Source organism: Mustela putorius, unplaced genomic scaffold (assembly GCF_011764305.1).
Source record: "Mustela putorius furo isolate JIRA1106 unplaced genomic scaffold, ASM1176430v1.1 tig00000813_pilon_pilon_pilon, whole genome shotgun sequence".
Lineage (NCBI taxonomy): Eukaryota > Metazoa > Chordata > Mammalia > Carnivora > Mustelidae > Mustela > Mustela putorius.
Genome location: NW_025421485.1, coordinates 4,068,665 through 4,083,786, shown reverse-complemented (window position 1 = coordinate 4,083,786; position 15,122 = coordinate 4,068,665). Strand labels below are relative to the sequence as shown.

Here is a 15,122-nt window from a genome sequence, read left to right as displayed (position 1 = left end):
GCTGGTGCCAGGGAGGCAGTGACCCTTTGGAGAAAAGTGTAATTACAGGACTAGAAGGAGCAAGAGAGGTTGGGAGGTGATGGACACCTTACCACCTAGATGTGTGGGTGCGCAGCCTTCCTCCTGTGGGACCACTTCCTATGGGGCGGAAGAGGGGGGGTGTGCCCGTGTGTTGGGAGACATGTCCCATCGTATACGCTCCCACGACACCCTGTCTCTGGGTCCTCCTCCACACATGGTGAAATAGAGCGTGAGGGCCACACTATAGCCACGTACCACGTGGGTGGTTTGGTGGACAGTGGGTACCATGGGTGATGAACCAGCCTCTGAGCCTTTTGGTTTGAAATGGAAGGTAGAGAGAGAGAAAGAGAGAGCGGTGAGTCTCTTTGGTTCAAATGGTCAGACTGAAGAGATATGGGACCAGTTTAGCCATTAAGGGTCCCTGTTGGTTTGATAGGTTCCATCTGTGACTGCTCCTTGTCCTGACAGGAAGCTGTATTCTGTGGGAGTTGACATCTAACTCAGGTTTGTGAGGCCAGGAGGGGACTCAGGAGAGTGTGAGGGCTGTGGAAGAAGGTGCAGAAGGAAAACATGGCGGCTTCATGTAACACCGTTGTCTTGCTCTGGGGGAATTGATGCAGGAGAAGGCAGGGAGAGGTGAAATGGATATATTTTTTCATCCAGATGTTGTTTAGGATACTGTGAGAAGTTTGTAGACAAGGTGATGATTCTGGGCTGGTCACTCTGGCTGGACAGAGGGAAAACTTTGTTCAGGTCTCAAGAGGAGAAATAGGAAACATTATAGAGACAAGAACACAAGTTACAACCACTTAAAAACTGGCCTGAGAATTAAGCCATATGATATGTTGTTACAGAGCAAGCTTTAGCCAACAGGTGGATTTTGAACTATTCCTGGAAGATATTTAATGAAATCTCAACACAGAGGCTCCTGGCGTGTTAGGAAGTTTGAGTTTATTCTTGGCATTTGGAATTTGTGGCAAAATTAGCACGTGATACAGTTTCCCTGTTTTCGAAGCCAGTGCAGATTCATAAACCTTTAAAAATTGAGTATAATGGGTACGTATCTGAGATGGGCAGGACCCCCTTTGCAGCTGAGAGCCGACAGACGCAGTTTGGAAGTTGAGACCACAGGAGTGGGGAGCTCAGGGTGAGGTGGAGAGAGACAGATGGTTTTGAGAGGAGAACACACTTTTCTCTCTTTTCTTCAGTTTTTCCTTTCTAAATGTCTATTCTCATCTTTACTTGGAACTGGGGGGCAGGTTGGGATAGGTTCCCCAAAAGGGGAGCATCTTCCTCCTGGCTCTGTGTTCTGTGGACCCCTGGTGGCCACAGAGGGGAATGTCATGAAGCTTGCGTGCATTTTCTGGGCTGTTTGAACCATAGAATTCTGGACCAAAAACATCTAAAAAAGTTTCCCTTCCCAGTTTAATCATGGATTTGTGTTTTTCTTAAGTCCTTCAGGTTCTCGACCTTCAACACCTAAAAGCGATTCAGAATTGGTCAATAAGGCCACCGACAGGACGATGCCGAAGAGTAACCTAGAAATGCTCTGGCTTTGGGGAGAATTACCACAAGCGGCAAAGGTAAGCCCCCCCACCCCCATTTCTGCCAAATATCGAAAATAGTTTCCAAAAACATGAAACGCATGATCTTTTCTTTGAAGAAATTTCATTTCATATTCCAGTCTATTAAAAGCATCTTGAATATTTTACAATAACAATTTTTTTTTTTAATATTGTAAAGCTTCTAGAAGATGCTACAACTTCTTGTATCCCCAGTAGAGGGTTGTAATATGAATGAGTGAATGAGTAAACATGGAAAGCATTCCTATGGAGAATCCAGATGGGCAACTTTTTGGAGGGAATGTCTGTTCAGGTAGAGCTTTGGGTTCTTTCTTTTTCTGGGTTATATTTAGCTTTCATGGAAAACGCGGATTTCTCTGCCTGCGTGCTGTAGCGCCGACTGAAGCAGCCATCTTTTCAAACTCATGGCATTTGTCACTGGAGAAGTGGCGTGGAAGTGCTAATGCATCACTTCTTCTGGCAAAAGGCTTCCAAGCACAGAGGTGCTGTAGCGTTTTCTTGCTGTGCGAGAAGCTGTGAGTTCGGGTACAGGAACCGGCACTTTCCCTTTCCCTCCAACCCATAAATTGCATTCTTGTTTTTGACCGGACAAATCTTTTCCGTAACAGGACACTCCTTGGAGAAGTAGAATCAGAAATGTTCATTTCTCACTCAGGCGAACCACCCACTTGTTGACTTAGTTTTGGGGGTAAACTTTATTGAAATAGAGCCCGTGCACAGAGGAAAGCCCACATCGTAGGTGCACAGATTGGCACATGTTCACGCCGTGAATGTGTCCAGAGAGAAGCAGGGCTTACTCAGCCACTGGGAAGCCCCCACTTTTGCAGTTACTGCTCAGCCTGCCCCCCCAGAAGGACAAACTCCCTCCTGCCTTTCACAGCAGAGATTAGCTTGGCGACATTCATCGTGCTGTTGTGTGTAATTGTAATTCCCTTATTGTCGCTGTGCTGCGAACTGCCCGTCCCGCGACTGTCCTGCCCGTCCCGTGCATGGACACTGAGGACTTGAGCTTCTCTTGTTTCTTGGCCTTTCCCGATCCCTTTCCCTTTCCCGATCCCACAGCCTTCTCAAGGGCCGTTCATGTTTTATATGAAAGTTTGTTCGCTCTGGAACTGGCGTTCTGCTGTTTAGATTCTTCTGGCGGAAGGGAAATCACCAGGTGACGCCCGAGGCTTGACTGTCTCTGCCAAATGGGCAGACGGTTGTGCAGATGTTAATGGGTTCATGGTTTTTCTTCGGTTAACTCCTTTTTTCTCTTTGCCCACGCCCTGACCATTCTGTCTGTCTGTCTCTCTGCCCCTTTGACATAGTCATCTCCGCACAAGATGAAAGACTGCAGCCCATTAAACAGTAGAAAAATCTGTGATAAGATACACTTTCAGGCCATCCAGAGTGAGTCTTCGGATGCGTTTAGTGACCAGTCGCCAACCATAGCCAGGCCTCCCGGGCTGCCCATTCCGGAGCTGGGCAAGCCTCCCACGGAGATGCAGTTTGCGAATGAAGAAGACGTTGAGGCCTTGGGGGCGGCAGCCCCGCCTCTGCCTACGATCGAAGAACCTAAACCCCTCTCTGCCAGCGTAGCCCCGACAACAAGCAAGATGGATTCTCCGTCCAGGAAAAAAGGTGGGAAGGCTGGCGGGTCGCAGCAGATGGGGGGCTCTGCACGTTCCCAGTCCTTCCCTCCGAAGGCCTGAGGATGTCAACGGGGAAGCTGGACCGGGACAGCTTTCCGCTGAAGATGTTATCAGAATTTAGTTATACAGTCAGACAGAAGGAGCCCTTGGGGTGGTGTCACAAGCCCCTTCACTCTCTAGATCGGGGTGCTGGCATCCCGAGGGGTGAAGTCTTGGGGCTCCAGAGGAAGCCGATTGTTGAGCTAGTCCTGGTCTCCTCACCCCCTGCCCCTCAGTTTCTGTCAGCACCTTGCCTGGTTTTAATTTCTGCGTGACACGGGTCACTGTTTGCGAGGGTCACTTGTTTATATCTGTGTTTGCTGGGAGCTCCCGTACTAGAACGTGCGTGCTCTGTGGGGTCAAGAACCATTTGGCCTGCTTTGCCTGTTTCCTCTGTGCTCAGAATAGTCTTGCTCCGAACTGCTGGTTGAGTACACGCCTCGTCGCCCGGCAGGAGGGATGACGTCAAGCCTGTCCTGTTGACCACGTGGTTAACCACGTGGTGCGCTTTTCTAGATTTCTATCAACCAGTGACGTCATTCTCTGGCAGAAGGAAACAGGAAGTCCACGGTCGTGGTGTGCAGTGACTGTGGATGCACCGTGTGGGCCCCCGGGCCTGGGACTGTGCATCCCAGGACGTGTTTAACGAAAGCCTTCCTCACTGAATGATGGTGGCGATGGCTTCAGTAGACCGAGTGCTCAGGACACATCAGGCCCTTCACAGCTGGGGGCGTCGCTCAGCAGCGTTGCGTGACTCGGTCACGCACACTTCGGAGCAAACGTGCATTATGCTTCAGTGCTTTCTGGAGCTGCTCGGAAGTCCGTGGAGGACCAGGGCTCTGACCTGACCCCTTTGCTCTTCCAGACAAACGAAGCAGGCATCTGGGGGCTGACGGCGTCTACTTGGATGACCTCACAGATATGGACCCTGAAGTGGCTGCCCTGTATTTTCCCAAAAAGTAAAATTTCTTTTTATTCTTCGTATCATTTTCTGTGTTTGTCTGTGTGAGTCTGGTTCCCCCCACCCTTACATGTGATTGGAAAGTGAGTAAGAAAAGGGAGCTCCGATTCTCCTGTGAAAATCTACCAGTAAATAACGGACTTTCTCCGGAGTCCCGTGTGGATAGTTCTGTGTGGCTGGCTTCCCACCTCCTGAACAGGAATGAAGGCACGAGGCTGGCTCCTGTGGGGACACCGCGGTCGTGTTGTGAGGGGGCACGAGGCGGTGACCCGTCACCCAAATCAGTGGCTAAAAGGGGGCAGGTGCACAGCCCTCTCCGTCCCGAGGAGAGATTCTCCCGTGGCCTCTGAGACCCCTGTTCCGTTTTGTGATGTGCAGGGAGGGCTGGCTCCTCGGAGGGTGTAGCAGAGATCTGTGGCCTCTGAGGACAGTGTGCTTTCTCTGCCGTTCCTTTCACGTAGGCTCGGGAGGGGACACAGGGAGGACAATAGGCTAAAACAATTGTCTCTCCCCAAGTAGTGGGTTTCACTTGTCTGTCTTTGTCCCGGTCCTGAGATGACCTCCTTTGTGACTCCGCGGGCCAGCGCGATGTCACCTCTCCTCTTCCTCCTCCCAGCGGGGATCCTTCCGGGCTCGCCAAACACACCAGCGACAACGGAGCCCGGTCAGCCAACCAGTCCCCGCAGTCCGTGGGCAGCTCTGGCATCGACAGCGGCGTGGAGAGCACCTCGGACAGCCTGAGGGACCTGCCGTCCATCGCCATCTCCCTGTGCGGGGGCCTCAGCGACAACCGGGAGATAACCAAAGGTACTGCCCGGAGCCTGGCCCTGGCGCCGGTCTTTGAGCCACGAGCGCCCTCTCGTGGCCAGTGGCCAGATCGTCTGGAAGCTCGGGCTTCTCTGTTGAAAGTGGCTTTTCACTTGGCTGGTTCCCCAGAGCACAGATGATTCGCTGTAGCTCACGGGCCTTATGCTTCTGTTGGTCACACACGGCTTCGGGGCCACTTGTCGTCGGGCGTGTTTGCTGAGCACCTGTGTATGTCTCCCTGCCTTGTGCCCGCCCTGCAGTGGTGCCCTCTGGGAGCCCGCAGCCCAGGGGCAATGTCGGGGTCACGGAGTCACAGGGCACTGGAAGTGTGTAGAAAGGCTGTGGGGTCTTGGGGAGGGAGAGACGTCTGGATCTGAGCACATTCAGGGGCGCTTGCCAGCTGGATCTCCGGGGTGCTCATAGGCTTGGCGTACGTGGTGAATTAATTCATGGTGTCCATCAGATTCAGAACCGTGGTTTCCCAGTGTCTCGTGACAGCTAGGTGGTGAGGTGGTCCTAAGACCCCCAGCGGATGCATCAGCTGTCACCAACTGACGAACCCTTCGAGTGGCATCAGAGGCCCCGAGTGTCGCTCTCTTGCCCCTCTACCACTGCCTCCACTCACACTGTTCTCTCTTTTTCGTCAGCCCCCTCCCCCCACCATGGTCTGTTTTTCCAGTGGGGAAGGGGTGAGGCAGTGCACTTCACCCCCTCACCACCCCTTCCCTTCCTGCCCCGAGCTGCCGTCCTAGACTCCTGCCTCTATCCCGGAGTCCCGCAGGGCTCCGTGAAGTTCTCACACAAAGGCTGGGGCTCCTTGCTCTGGAACCTGAACTAGCTAATCCATCCCCCTGGAGCTGAACTGAAATACATAGTTCAATGTGCTCCAGCTGGTTTAGTCCCTCACAAGAAGTCTTTCGAAGACCTCCTCCCCTGTAATAGCCACGTCACGTGTGCGTATCTCTAGCACCAGCCACTGTGGGACCTTGAAGAGGTGCGAGGGGCTGGTGTCCCATGGCACCCGCTCTCCTGTACACTCGCACTGAGTGTCCTTCCAGGGGTCTGCTCAGATGAGGCCAGAAGCCCGTGAGCAGGAGCCCCTGAGGAGAGCACCTAGCGGCATGAATTCGGGTTCCAGAGGTACCTGTCGTGGCCAGGCTGGGTCAGCCTCTTGACCAACGGGTCTCTTCCTGCTGGACAGGTCTGGGATCTCCTGGGTTGGTTCTGTTCAGGGTCTATAGGACCCCCCCTCCCCCCTGGGGAAGGAATGGGGACAGATTAGTGACAGAGAGGTGGTCAGAGCCCACATCAGGGCTCAAGCCAGGGCCAGCTGAGTGGGGGACATTGAGTGGAGGCCAGAGCTCATCACAGAAGCTAGAATCAGGGCTGAGGCCTTCCCTCCTCCCAGAACGTGGTGGGGCTGGGTCAGCAGGTCAGGCCTCATGCTGTCTTCCGCTCTTCCTCCATGTGACAGTGACCAGCACCTCGCCCACTGACATCGAGCGAGTTCTTGCTTTAGGCTGGACATTGGCTTCCTAGCCTCACAGCCGCCAAAGAAGCGGGCGTGGTTCTTGATCCGCATGTTACAGATGAGGAAGCTGAGGCTTGAGGGAATTAAGTACTTGCTCCGCATAGGCTTACACGGGTAAAAGTGACTGAAACTGGGTGGCCTGGTTTCCGAGCCTCCTTACCAGTCACCTGCTTCTGGAGATGCGTGGGGAAACTGGATTTTCCACACGCCTGCTCCCCGCCTCGCTGCCGGGGCATACACTTGCCCCACAGCCTCGGACGCCCTTGGCCGCCCCCATTTCTGCACAGACGCTGCCCCCAAACTCAGGCCCCTTTATAAACGCATTTGAAGGATTGTCTACGTAGCTGGAATGTGTCGGCTCCGAGACGGCACTTGTGAACTAGCAAGGGAAACGTAAGCCTGTTTTTCTGAACAAGATATTCCTTCTGTTTTCTCCTTATTCCTGCGATCTCTTTCACAGATGCATTTCTGGAGCAAGCCGTGTCGTATCAACAGTTTGTGGACAACCCGTCTCTGATCGATGACCCCAATCTCGTGGTGAAGATCGGGAATAAGTAGGTTCCTCTTGGAAGTCATTTTGGCCGTCTCACAGTACGGTTTGCATTTCAGTTTTTCAAAAGCAAAGATCCAGACAATAGACCTTAGAAATACGTAAGGTGAAGTCTTTGTTAAAATTTATTATTACCTCTTCACCGTAGGCAAAGCACTGTGTTGTTCTATAGCTGGTAGGTTGGTATAAGTGTCAATCTTGTGGGTTTTAATACTCACCCGTACTGGATTTTTAAAAGATTTATTTGTTTATTTTAGAGAGAGAGAGAGAGAGCGAGAGAGCGAGCATGAGCAGAGGGGGACAGAGGGAGGGGGAGAGACAAGCAGACTCGTGGCTGAGTGCAGAGCCCGAGGTGGGGCTCGAGCTCATGACCCTAGATCATGTTGAGCCAAAACCAAGCGTGTAGGGCGTGTAGCTGACTATGCCACCCTGGCGCCCCCGGACTAGGTTTTGTACCGGAAAGTATCTAGTCTCAGCCCTTGGCCTCTGAGCCTCAGGCCCACATCGTCCACGGGCGTTCGTAGCACAGACTGCTTAGCTACCCGTGAAAGCTTTGGTGTCTGAGGTCAGGGACTGTGCAGGTGTTTTTGTAGCAAACTTTTCTTCCCGAGAGGAAGTCAGGTGTTTAGGTCCCAACTTGGGGTACCTAGATGCCATTTCCACGAAGTGTGGCAGGAAATGCCCTCGGCACCTCGGTGGCTGGATAGCCGGGGAGCTCGGGCTCACCTCCAGCTGGCCGCGGGCTCCCACCGCCTCCACTGGTCTCCGCTTGGCCCCCAAGAGTGGCTGCTGAGGCGTTGGCAGGGTGAGAGGCAAATGGGGAAGGCCGGCTGTTGGCCACAGTCTTGGGCTCATTACGGACCCAGCTGGGGTTCCAGAGCTTTCCTAGACTGTGTCTGGTGACACTAGGAAGATTTTTCAGTCCGAGCCACGGTCTTTGACATCTGTTTCATTTTCCCACGTCAGATATTATAACTGGACGACAGCAGCGCCTTTGCTCCTGGCAATGCAGGCCTTCCAGAAACCTTTGCCAAAGGTGAGCTTGACCACGAGTTGGAAGAGGTGGCACTATCATGGGTAGACGACGCTGGGCGGCTGGAATTTAACTTCGACTTTAGAAGCAAAAGTTAATTACATGGTTTTCTTTTGATGTTCATGACCATTGAGGTCAGGAGTTTAGAACCCGCCTCGCTTGCACCCTGAATGTCCTTCCCCTTCCTGCTGCTCATCAGGGCAAAACTTCCCGACTGGGGCAGCGCCGGATCGCATCCTGCCTCCTCCGGGTTCCTTTCCTGACACCTGCTGTGCTCAGGACGTCAACGCAATAGAAATACCCTTTAGCTTGCAGGGGTTTAGCTCACAGAAGATGGGCGCATGGCTCCTTAGCTGAGGTTTTGTGGTACTCACTCTGAATCTTTTTACAAGCTGTCAGTAGGTCTTTGACTCTGTTTGTGGTGTTTTTAATGTAGAATTAGTTTTAAGTATAGAATTTGTCCATCCTTTAAGGCTGTTGGATCTCGTATTATACTTAGAATGGCCCTACTTCCCCATTTCCGAAACTTATGAAAATATGCCAGCTTTTCCCCTAGTACTTTCTTTTTTCCCTTTTTTATGTAGGCTCCATGCCCAGTGTGGAGCCCAGTGCGGGCCTTGAACTCACAGCCCTGAGATCAAGACCTAAGTGGAGATGAAGGGTCGGATGTTTAACCCCCTGAATCACCCAGGCACCCCTCCCCAGCACTTTCTTAAATGTCTGATCTGTCTCGATTTTATTTTGTGAGTGAGTGAGCTATCAGGAGCTCAATCAGTTTGTTTCCAGCTGGTTATGAATCAGGAAGCTCTGTAGGAAACAGAATGACTATGAGTAGCTTGAATAACAGCCTTTTTCATCTGACGTCGTAAGAATCTTTGAGGTTGGTAGTTTCAGGGTCAGCTTCTCCATGACTGTCTTGCCTTTCCCTTTATGATCTCAAGGTCACTGTCCCCGACTTCTTCCTCTCAAACAGCCTTACCCCTATAGGAAGGGTAGGGACTGGCTTCTCACGTTTCATTGGCCGCAACTTGGTCACATGATCACCTCCAAGCCACTTGCTGGCAGAACAGTGGACGATCGATCGGGAATGGGGTAGACCAAGCGAGGTCAGAACCTGTGGCGCCCGATTCTTGAACAGTTTCCAACGTGCTGGCGAGAAAGGAAGGGGATGATGTGTCCAGGGAGGCAAGTAACCGGGTCCGGCATAGCTTCCTCATTATCTCAGTACCTTTTGCTAGATAACGTCCCCCCGCCCCAATATGCAGTTAGAGCTACAGCGTGTATGATTATTTCTTTATGGATTTAGTCTCCTTTCTGGATGTTGTCTTCTGTCCATGTATATGTTTACTCATGTACCAAAATGCATTCTTTTAATTATGATAGCTTTTCAATTTTAATATGTAGTAAGGCTTGTACCAACTTGATAATATTCGTCTGTCTGAATTTTCTTGGCAGTTTTTGTTTTATAAATGAACTTTAGAATCGCTTTGTCTAGGTATGGAAATAATCCTGCTAGTTTTTTTTTTTTTTCTAATTGCGGTTTTGTTACATTTATGGATGAGTTTAGGAGGAATAGGGTAATACACACCTGTCTGCGTTATCCTCTTTGCGAATAGTGTTTTCATGGTTTGCTTTTCCGTGAATTCAGTTTCTTTTGTATCAAGTAGAGACTTTTAAATGCTAAAAAGAAGCACACCGATGGGGGGAAATATGTGAATTTTTTTTTTTTTTTTTAATCTCTCACTTTATCTGAATCCTGTTTGGTTGAAAGACATAAATTGCTTTTGTTACTAGAAGGAGACGGTGGGGGGGGGGAGTGGGCGGGGAGTCCACTTGGTGTTGGAATTCTCGAGATAGAGGTTTTCTTCTTGGGCAGTGCTTAGAAAATTATTAATTAATATTTAATCTTCCTTCATTAAACTTTCATTTCTTTAGGGCGAGAGTATGAGTTTTCTTTTTAATACTTGAGGTTTTAACCCAAATTGCATCTACTAAGGTTCAGTTTGTCTCAATTTGGCATTTTCCATTTACTAAAGAGATCTTGTGCATTTTACTCTTTGTTTAAAATGTTTTACCCTATACTCTGTATTAATCATTTCATTTTTTAATTTTATAATCATCATACTGAGAGAATAACAGTAGCTTAACCAGTAAATCACTTTAATTTGGAAACCTTTGGTCTTAACTAATCACTAATGATTGTCAATGCTTTCTTTTTCTGTTGTTGTCGTGTTGTATTTTATTTGTTGTTTGTTTATTCCTTTAACATCTTCTTAAGTCTTCATGCTTAAGTTATCTTCATGTAATTTTGGACGCCATTAGGTTTTGCTTCTCGAAAATTTTTAGTCCACAAATAGTATGTTGTGTTTTCTCTGATTTTTTTTTTTTTTTTAAAATCTTACTTTAATTTGCATGTGTGTGTCTTTTGGTTTGGATGTGCTAAGTTATCTTTTTTTGGTTCCATTATTTATGTTACCATCCATTTAAAACAGGCCACTGTGGAATCTATCATGAGGGATAAGATGCCCAGAAAGGGAGGAAGATGGTGGTTTTCATGGAGGGGAAGAAATACCACAATCAAAGAGGTAAGCATGGAAGACAAAAGGGCGTTTCTACTAGGCTCAGCCAATTTGGGCATTTGTGTAGTGAAGTGTGTTTTCATGCCTGTACATCAGAGAAGGAAACACAAACCATCATAGTGAGTGTTCATAGGCCGCTCTGCCACGAGGCAGGGGCAGCCCTCCCAGAATGCAGGGAAGGTACGGGGGAGGGGACGCGTGGCTTCACCTCCTGACCCTGGTACCTGGCTGGGAGCCCGAGGCCAGGTCGCCACTCCTCTGGAATTTCTTCGTCTGTCAAAAGAAGGGATTCAATCTGATAGTTTAATTTTCTTTTTTAAGTCAAGTGCCTTTTTGCTGCTTGTAAGTATAACTGTAATGAGGTAATTCTTGGAGCGGTAGACTAATTCTCATCAGTCCTTTCACTTAGATGGTGTCTCTAAATACGTGGGACTTTGCTGTCGGCATCCGTAGATGCCTGTGCTCTTTGCCAGACCTGTCAGCCTCTCCATCCGCTTCTTGAAGCCCTTTTCTTGCTTGACTTCCATGGCCCTGTGTCCTCCTGGTACTCTTGCTCCTGAGGCTGGCCTCACCCTGGCTCTGCCCCCACAAGCGGGGTTACTGAGGGTTGTCCTAGGGTCTTTTCTTCTGCTTGGACCGCCTGCCTTTCCCTAGGCAGCCCTACTCACACCCCTGTTTGACTTCCAAACCGGACATTCTTTTGTACTTCACATGCATTTCTCAAGTAGCCAACCCTGGGTCGTCTCCATGCGAATCCTTCAAGATACCTGAAACTGGGTCATTTCCAAGAGTGAACTCATGGTTTTCTTGTGAATTCTTCCTTTGTTGGACCATAGTCAGAAGGACTATGTGGAAGGATGTCCACAGGCTAGACATTTCCTTTTTGTTCATTTCCTGAATTCAGTTCATCACCACATCCTAGCAGTTTACCATCTTAAATATCTCTCAGTTGTACCCATCACTGTCCAGTACTACTCCCCCAAATGTCGGCTAGTACCGTCTGTCCCAGGATTGCTTTTCATGGTCAACTGTCTCTTCTTGCCCTCTCTTCTTCAGCCACTATGATGTAGTCACATTGGTCAACTAGGATACTGGGTCCAATTTATGTTATTCCTTCCTTAAAGCTTCTGGGTTCCCAGGGCGCTCATAATTAAGACCAGTATCCTTAGCACGTTTCACCATGTTTGTGTTTAGCCCTTTTTGTCCATGTCCCCCTGCCCTCCCTGTTTTAGCGTCACTGGCTAAACATGCACTCTACCCCAGGACTTTTGCATGTGCCTTTTCCTCTGCGGGGTCTTCCCAGGACCCCTTCACCACCCCCTTCACTTAATTAACTAGCATCTCAAAAGACTCTTTCTCAGCAGATTAGTCTGGGCTGCTGTTCTCTGTTCTCATAGTCCTGCCCGTGAACTTTGCCTTCATACATTTTTGTCAGTGTTTGTAATTGTACACACATTAGTGTGACTGATTAACATCTCTTTCTCCTCCACGTCCTAAACTCCAGGAAGATGGAGACCATGTCTGGCTCTGATCCCTGGATATCCCTGGGGCCCATACTGGATACAGAAGAGGGGTTTGGTGACTATTTGAGGGAATGCTGTTACTTTTGGAATAGAGTATAAAGAAACCCCAAGGACAGCTACAGTATTGTAGAGTAGTCCCATTGTCACCAGTCTGGATTAAGGGGATTACCAGCATGAAGGAACAGTTATGAAATTAAACATTTCTTAAAAAAACTGAAATACATTTATTTCAGATAGATAGATATATTTGAACTCATCTATTAAAGAATTATTGAGAGCGGTAGTTAGTAGATTGTAGGTAGTTAGTAGTTAGTAGGTAGGTAGTTTGTGCTTATCCTGGGTTAAGATGGTTATGCTGATACATTATTTATTTTGCTCATTTTCTATATTAACATTGAAAACATTAACCTACCTCCTGACCAAATGATCCCAAGTAATGGGATTTAACTGTACACGCTTTGTCCTTGGCTGATTCTGTCTGATGACTTCCCATGAAGTCTGTGGGGCCAGTGGGTGTCTTCTCCTCCCTGGCCTGCTGTGGTCCAGGCTCTGTGTGTAGGTGCAGGTGCAGCTTCTCTGTGGTCCTCCCAACAGCGTTAGGAGATGGATGTTATCACCTGTGCCTTTTACAGGTGAGGAGACAAGGCTCTGGAAGGTTCCAGGGCATGCCCAAGCTTCCCAAGTGGGAGAAGCAGAACTGAGCCCAGATCTCGTAGATTTCCAGAGCTCTTTCCAGTACAGTGAAGGAGCATTTTCTATTAAGAGTGTGTGGCGTTGAAAAAGAGAGAAGGCATCTACATTTTCCCAAGCAAAATATGGTGTGAAAATATTTTTGAGCATTTCTATCAGCAATTATAAGAAAATATTTTGAAAATATTCGGGTATCCAGGCAGCCCTCGATAAAGCATTTGCATAAGCTCCAGTGATTATGAAGTTTGGTTTGGTGCCACAAACACTTATGGAAAACAGACTCATTTCTGTCAAAAAAATTTTCTCAGCTTAATTGAACACTTCCAAGCAAAGGAGTAACTGGGACCTGCCGTGCCTGGGGCGTGTAACATTGGGGACGGCATTTGGGGCCATGCCCCAGGCGTTAGGAGAGCCCATCCTGAAACCCCAGCGGTGTCATGCAGGTCCCTCTCCTTGGTACCCTGTGACTCTCTCCTGTCTTCTTCTCCAGGAGAGCAAGCCGGAGCAGGGCTTGGCTGGGAAGAGCCACAGCACCGGGGAGCAGGCGTCGGCGCTCGGCATGGCCACCAGGTACAGCGCCAGTCCACGTGGGCTGTGGCAGCTCCTTTCTGTGTCCCAGGGCATGTGCCCACCGGGTGCTGACAGGGTTCTCCAGAGACAGGCGGCCCTGGCTTGCGGCCCTGGCTCTGTATTGACCCAGTGACCTGGAGCCATTTTCCCTCACATGGTTTCCCGTGATGGAACGGATGCAGTCGCTCCCTTCGACACCTGCCTGGCTTCTGGGAGGTCATGAAAGTAGAGCGTTTCTAGGGTCTTGGTGTGTGATGGCCCTGGACATAGAGTGCCACGGTGGTGATGATGACAGTGACGGTGGCAATGACAAAATGAGTGCTAACAGCAGCATGGGAGTAAGTTCCTTTCTGGAGGAAATTGCCTTTCTCTATGGTTTCAGTACTTACTGGGGCTTATCAGGGCTTTTCTCAGTATTGATACGATTCATAACTGATCACGTCTTGTCTTCGGATCAGTCTGTTTGTGTGGGATTTGAGGGTAGCTGCTCCGAGGGCACAGCCATCACACACTGGTTCCGATGCTGACACTGTACGTCGATGCTGAGTGAGCCGATGTGGCTCCTTTTACCTAGTGCCTCACCCTGGACTACGCCTGTACTCCAGCAAGCCTGAATCGCCTTTCTTATTTAGCAAGCAGCAAATACCAACAAGCTAAGGGGAGGCACAGTGCAGATCTCAGTCATTTTTGGATCCTAGAGGCTAAGCCAGTGGCTCACACACAGCGGGCACTTCGTAAGCATTGTTGAGTTTATGACTGAATCGGTAAGTTTTCGCAGCACATTATTGATCCGTAGGGAAGGCAGGCTCAGGCGGCACGTCCTTAGCCTCCTGGCCATCGCTCTATATCCACAATCGTTCCTTGTGGAACTAGAAACCCATACAGGTAGAAGTAGGAAGAAACCTGATTTCTTCATTGCTCTGTGCATAGAAGAATGTGCGGGACCTTTTGAAGATGATTAAGAGGCCTCACCAGTTCTCGGCTAGAATCCCCGCGGGGACACCCTTGCTGTTTCCCATGGGGCGGGCCCGCCCTGCCGCTTCCCACCTGACCCTCTGCCCTTCCGCCCTGGAGGGGGAAGCAGAGTTGATTTTTCAGTTTTTTGCCCTCCATCCCCTGCTTGTTCTCTGGAAAGGGGCCATCAAGTGTGGTTTTCTGGATACCTTCCCGACCTGGAATGTTGAGTGTGACTTCGCGTGTGCTCGGGAGGGAGAGAGTGGTGTGTTCTAGAAGGAGTGCAGGCTGTGTTGTCCTGTGAGGGCACGTGCACAGCAGCCCGGCTGGAGGCCAGCGGACGGCCAGTGCGGTCGTCGTCCACGCCCGCGAGTGGACAGCAGCAGGCCACAGACACAGGGACAGGGAGTCAGACACATCTGGCTTAGAGTCCTGGCTCTGGGGAACTGGTTTCTGTATCCGACGGAGGAGCAGGTGTGACGCTCATGTGCAGAGCAGCGGGGGAGGCAGCCCAGGAGAGACACAGCACAGTGAGAGGGGACACGGGCGGAGGCCTCAGCCCGACCGTCCTGAGCGTTTAACCCTGGGGTTTAGTTTAGCTGCACTGGAAACATCTGCTCTCCTGGAATTCTTTCCAAGAACCATCT

General features: G+C 49.9%; 1 protein-coding gene across 5 annotated transcripts in view; it reads left to right on the top strand.

Annotated features, from left to right (window-relative positions):
- LPIN1 (lipin 1) overlaps positions 1-15,122 on the top strand; it is a 125,590-nt gene that overhangs the window by 85,220 nt on the left and 25,248 nt on the right. For all 5 annotated transcript variants that reach the window (XM_004745813.3, XM_004745812.3, XM_004745814.3 and 2 more), the window contains 8 exons: positions 1,475-1,604; positions 2,915-3,227; positions 4,143-4,236; positions 4,855-5,045; positions 7,037-7,130; positions 8,093-8,162; positions 10,652-10,744; positions 13,442-13,521. In XM_004745813.3, the coding sequence (XP_004745870.2) occupies positions 1,475-1,604; positions 2,915-3,227; positions 4,143-4,236; positions 4,855-5,045; positions 7,037-7,130; positions 8,093-8,162; positions 10,652-10,744; positions 13,442-13,521 (1,065 nt within the window). The remainder of the gene's footprint in view (positions 1-1,474; positions 1,605-2,914; positions 3,228-4,142; positions 4,237-4,854; positions 5,046-7,036; positions 7,131-8,092; positions 8,163-10,651; positions 10,745-13,441; positions 13,522-15,122) is intronic.